Source organism: Cebus imitator, unplaced genomic scaffold (assembly GCF_001604975.1).
Source record: "Cebus imitator isolate Cc_AM_T3 unplaced genomic scaffold, Cebus_imitator-1.0 Scaffold140, whole genome shotgun sequence".
In the NCBI taxonomy this organism is placed as follows: Eukaryota; Metazoa; Chordata; class Mammalia; order Primates; family Cebidae; genus Cebus; species Cebus imitator.
Genome location: NW_016107455.1, coordinates 3,276,560 through 3,281,148, shown reverse-complemented (window position 1 = coordinate 3,281,148; position 4,589 = coordinate 3,276,560). Strand labels below are relative to the sequence as shown.

Genomic DNA, 4,589 nt, shown 5'->3' with positions numbered 1-4,589 from the left:
AAAGAAAATGATGCCAGAGCGGACAGAGGAAGTGCTGAAGCAGGAGTAGGGAGACCCGGTTCTAGCGCCAGTTCTGGCCTCCAAGAGCTGCATTGCCTTTGTAAGACCTTCCGTCTCTCAAGGCCTTATGTCTCCTCTGTGCGATAAGCAACCTGGATCATGTGATCCCCAGCATCCCTTCCAGCCTGGCAGCTTGCACTTAGAGAAGTTTCCAAGGGCTGATGATGGCCTCCTATGCTTCTGGAAAGTCTAGAGCTTCAAACAACAGTCCAGCTTCTAAGAACAAAGGAGCTTCTCCAGAGCTCCAGGGCCCAGGGCAGCGGCACAGGGGAAATGAGGTCCTGGGAACAGTTATGGGAAATCTAAAAAGGGGGAAAGTTGTGAGCCAAAAATGCAAATATAGGTCAGATGTGGTGGCTCACACCTGTAATCCCAGCACTTTGGGAGGCTGAGGCAGGAGGCTTGAGGCCACCCCAGGCAACAGAAGTGAGACCCCATCTCTACAACATAGAAAAAATGTTTTAAATATAAGAAAGAAAATGTAAACTATACTACTCCCCTTCTCCTAAAATATATTCAGTAGGCTTTAATTCTTCCATTTGGAGAAAACAGATGGAGTCCCTAACTATTCAATATTCTGAATTTGAGCCAGTGCAGAGCACGTAGAGGCCTAGGGAAACCATTGGGAGAAAAAGACAAATCACATGGCTGGAGCACTGCTTCCTACACTTCAGATGCCTTGGCTCGCTGGAGTCTCACAATAGCCCTAGAAAGTAGGTATTGTGGCCATGGTGACAGATGATCGCATCGAGGCTCGGAGAGGTAAGGTGACTTGCCCTAGGTAACGCATCAGGCTCTTGGGCTTCAGAGACCACATGCATTTGTTACAGGACCACAGCCCCACTGGGGTGCCTGGGTTTTCTACATGTGAACTCTAAAGCTTGAGCCAGGCCTGGTGATTGCTCAGAACCTCACACCACACACAGACATTGAATGGGAGGAAAGACAGGGGTGGCTATCGGGTACCGACGGTGGATGAGAGAGGCAGGAGAACATTGAGGACATCAACGGAAGAGCAATTTCCTTTACATGGGTCAGCAAAGATGGGAAGCTTGCCCAGATTAAATAAGGCTGAACATCTGCACTTTGTCCTCCCTCCTCACAGTCAGCAGTCAGCACTCCGCAGTCCCCACCCATGGGAGCCAGCATTAACCAGCTCTGGGTGCAAACTCAGCAGACTGACTCAAGGGCTGTGACTCAGGCCTTGCTGGAATTGCTCCCAGACAGCTGCCATCTCAGCACATCCTTGGGCCCAGAGGGGACCCCATTCCAGACACCTAGCTCCCTACAGACCTTGGAATTAAGAAACATTTAGGCTTTCAAGGAGTCTCTAATGGTTGGGGATAAGAAAATCCCAACATTAAAATGGTTTTCTACCCCCATCACTTACAAAGTCCTCTTAGAGGGGAGCTCTTGAAAAGGACCAGAGCAGGCTGGGCACAGTGACTCACACCTGTAATCCCAGCACTTTGGGAGGCTGAGGCGGGCAGATCACGAGGTTAAGAGATCAAGACTATCCTGGCCAACATGGTGAAACCCCACCTCTACTAAAAAAAATACAAAAATTAGCCAGGTGTGGTGGTGCGCACCTATAGTCCCAGCTACTCGGGAGACTGAGGCAGGAGAATCGCTTGAACCTAGGGGGCAAAGGCTGAGGTAAGCCGAGATTGTGCCACTGCACTCCAGCCTGGTGACAGAGCACGACTCCATCTCAAAAAAAAAGAAAAAGAAAAAAAGAAAAGGACCAGAGCATAGAACCTCAGAGCCGGAAGGGACCCTGAAGATGACCTCGACTAACTGCCATCTTACTAATATGGAAACAGAAGCTCAGAGATGTGCCAGGGCCTGCAGGGGTCACACAGCAAGTGAGCAGCAGAGCATCCCTGAGAGCCCAGGCTTCCTGGCTTAAGGCTGCATCCTCTGCCCCACGCTATGTGGGCCTCCCCAGCCCAGCCTGACATAGGGAGATGGAGGCCCCACAAGTCTGGAAATAATCCAAATGAAGTTCTCGGCTCCCCACACTGTTGACCACGGAGGGCAGACCTGCTCCTGTTACAACTGTAATGGGGAGGATCCCAGGCTTTCCCAAGCCCAGAGCATCACAGGGCAAAGCGGGGATGTTAGAAAGGGAAGAGCACCTTTGGTTATTCACCTGCCCTTCCTGGGACTGTATATCTCATCAGTAAAATGGAAATAGTCACCCTGCCTGGCTGTCATTTCACAGTATCAAATGGGCTTAAAGCACTCTGTGAGCAATATGTGAGGGATCATTTGTACATTTTAGAGGGAGAAGGGGTGAGAAAGAGAGGGCCAAATGCTGAGCTCCTTGATGCTCTCCTGAAGGGGAGAACCTGACCTGCTTCTGGGAGTCTGCCTTGTTGTATATGAGGCTGTAACCCCCAGGCTCCCCTGGAGAATGCCTTGGGTTTCCCTCAGAGCTGCCCAGCCCTCAGTCTCCAGGTCTTGCCTGCAAACAAACCTAGTCTGGCTTCTGAGTGTCTTTGAGGTCAACAGACATGGAAAGAAGGGGATGGCTGAGAGGAGATTCAGAAGTTGGGGTCCACGTTTAGCTCACCTCAGACTCCGGGAGCTCAGGAAAGGCCATTTTTAGGTACTGCAGACGGGCTGCACGGAGAGCATTGAACCAGTCCACTATCTCCTGCCGAGAGAAGTACACAGGACACACACAGCAATGAGATGGGGCGGGTGGGAGGCTGAGTCTGGTGGCGGGAAGCTAGCTGGTCATCGGGTGTGGAGCACATGCATTCAGCACCTGCGCACACCCCACAGCTCAGCTCAGGGGCATCCAGGGAGGACTGTGTCAGAGCCTCCTGGGCTAACCTGGGCAAACGGGAAGCCTCTGACAGGGACAACCCCAGAGCCCTGGGAAAGGATGGGGTGAACTGCACAGGAGTTCTGCAATGGCCTCAGACAGTGCTTTTCACCTTCTAATGCGTGCAAAATCACCTGAGGCTCTTGTTAAAATGCAGAGGCAGATTCAGTAGGTTTGAAATGGGGCCCAAGACTCTGCATTCCTAACACACTCTCAGGTGATATGACGCTGGTAGTCAGTGGAACACACTAGAAGGAGCAAGGCTCTAGGAAATCATAGTCCTCAGATGTCAAAAATTGGCATTTGGGTGGGGAGAAGGTATGCCTGGGGAGGCTCCTCTAATGAGGATGCTCATGGCATCTTAGACCAAAGCTGGCTTAGCCCCTTCTGCTGTCACTCTGGGAGAATGCGTCTCTCAGCAGCGTGGGCCACCTTCATCTCCCACCCAGACAACCACGTATCTAGCTGGCCTTCATCGGCTGCCCTCCGATTGGCCCTCTCACGGCAGCCAGAGTGATTTTCTAATCAGAAAATCAGATAATAGAAAAACAGATCTAATCAGTCTGGCTTAGAGTCCTGTCTACTACCCTCAGAAAAAAAGTCTTAAGTTCTTTAGTATGACTTTGCTGTCTGAGCTCCTTCCACGCAAAACTATTTGCAATTCTCCCAACACCTGCTATTCCTTCCTCTTGGGACATTCAGCTTAATCCACTCCATCTCACACATACCTTTTACCTAAAGTATTCTACTTATCCCGCAGGTTAGTTCTGATGTTGTAATAGATAGATTGTCGGTGCTTGCTCAGCCCAAGCCCTGCTCCTATGAGAACTACCCTACCTATCCTCACCCACCTCCAGTTGCAGCCCCACTTACTGCTGTGATCCCACCCCTGCTTAACCACAGCAACTGGACCAGGCCTGGACCAATACAGAGGCTGGACTGCGCTTATCAGATTCCTTCTCCCAGGAATTTGAAATTGGGAGGCTAAAAGACTGGTTCAAATTGTCGTAGTTTGGGACTTTGATATAATATGGTGATTGAGAAAATCATCTGAATGTGGTTTCAAATGAATTTAACCATTCCCTTTTCTCTCTTATAGGCGAAGCACACAGGCCTAGTATTCCAGGGCTCTGTGCTTTATTGTCCTGGGGTTCATCAATAACTCTCTGGCCAAGCGCAGTGGCCCATGCCTATAATCCTAGCACTCTGGGAGGCCGAGGCAGGTGGATCACCTGAGGTTAGGAGTTTGAAACCAGCCTGACCAACATGGTGAAAACCCCATCACTACTAAAAATACAAAATTAGCCGGGCATGGTGGCACATGCCTGTAATCCCAGCTACTTGGGAGGCTGAGGCTGGAGAATTGCTTGAGCCTGGGAGGCAGAAATTTGAGCTGAGATTGTTCCACTGCACTCCAGCCTGGGCAACAGAGCAAGACTCCATCTAAAAAAAAAAAAGAACCTTCTCAAGTCTCAGGCCCTAAGGGAACGAGGAGAAAAGACAAGCCTAGGCCTTTACCTTGGAAGGTCTCTCCAGTCACCATCTGGTGACCCTGGTGCCAAATCCAACCTGCATACAGTTTTGTTTGGCTCCCAAAGTTTTGTTTGTTTTACTCCTCCATGCAGGTTTCCCTGTTTGCCACAGCTCCCTCTCCACCCCTTAAACCTGTCCACTTAGCTTTTTTTTTTTTTTTTTT

The 4,589-nt window shown here is 50.3% G+C and overlaps 1 protein-coding gene across 8 annotated transcripts in view; it reads right to left on the bottom strand.

Moving 5' to 3' along the window:
• ADAP2 (ArfGAP with dual PH domains 2) overlaps positions 1-4,589 on the bottom strand; it is a 43,516-nt gene that overhangs the window by 13,347 nt on the left and 25,580 nt on the right. For all 8 annotated transcript variants that reach the window (XR_005202417.1, XR_005202416.1, XM_037743338.1 and 5 more), the window contains one exon: positions 2,636-2,719. Coding sequence is in view for 6 of the 8 variants with exons in the window: in XM_037743338.1 (XP_037599266.1) it covers positions 2,636-2,719 (84 nt within the window). In the remaining 2 variants the exon portion in view is untranslated. The remainder of the gene's footprint in view (positions 1-2,635; positions 2,720-4,589) is intronic.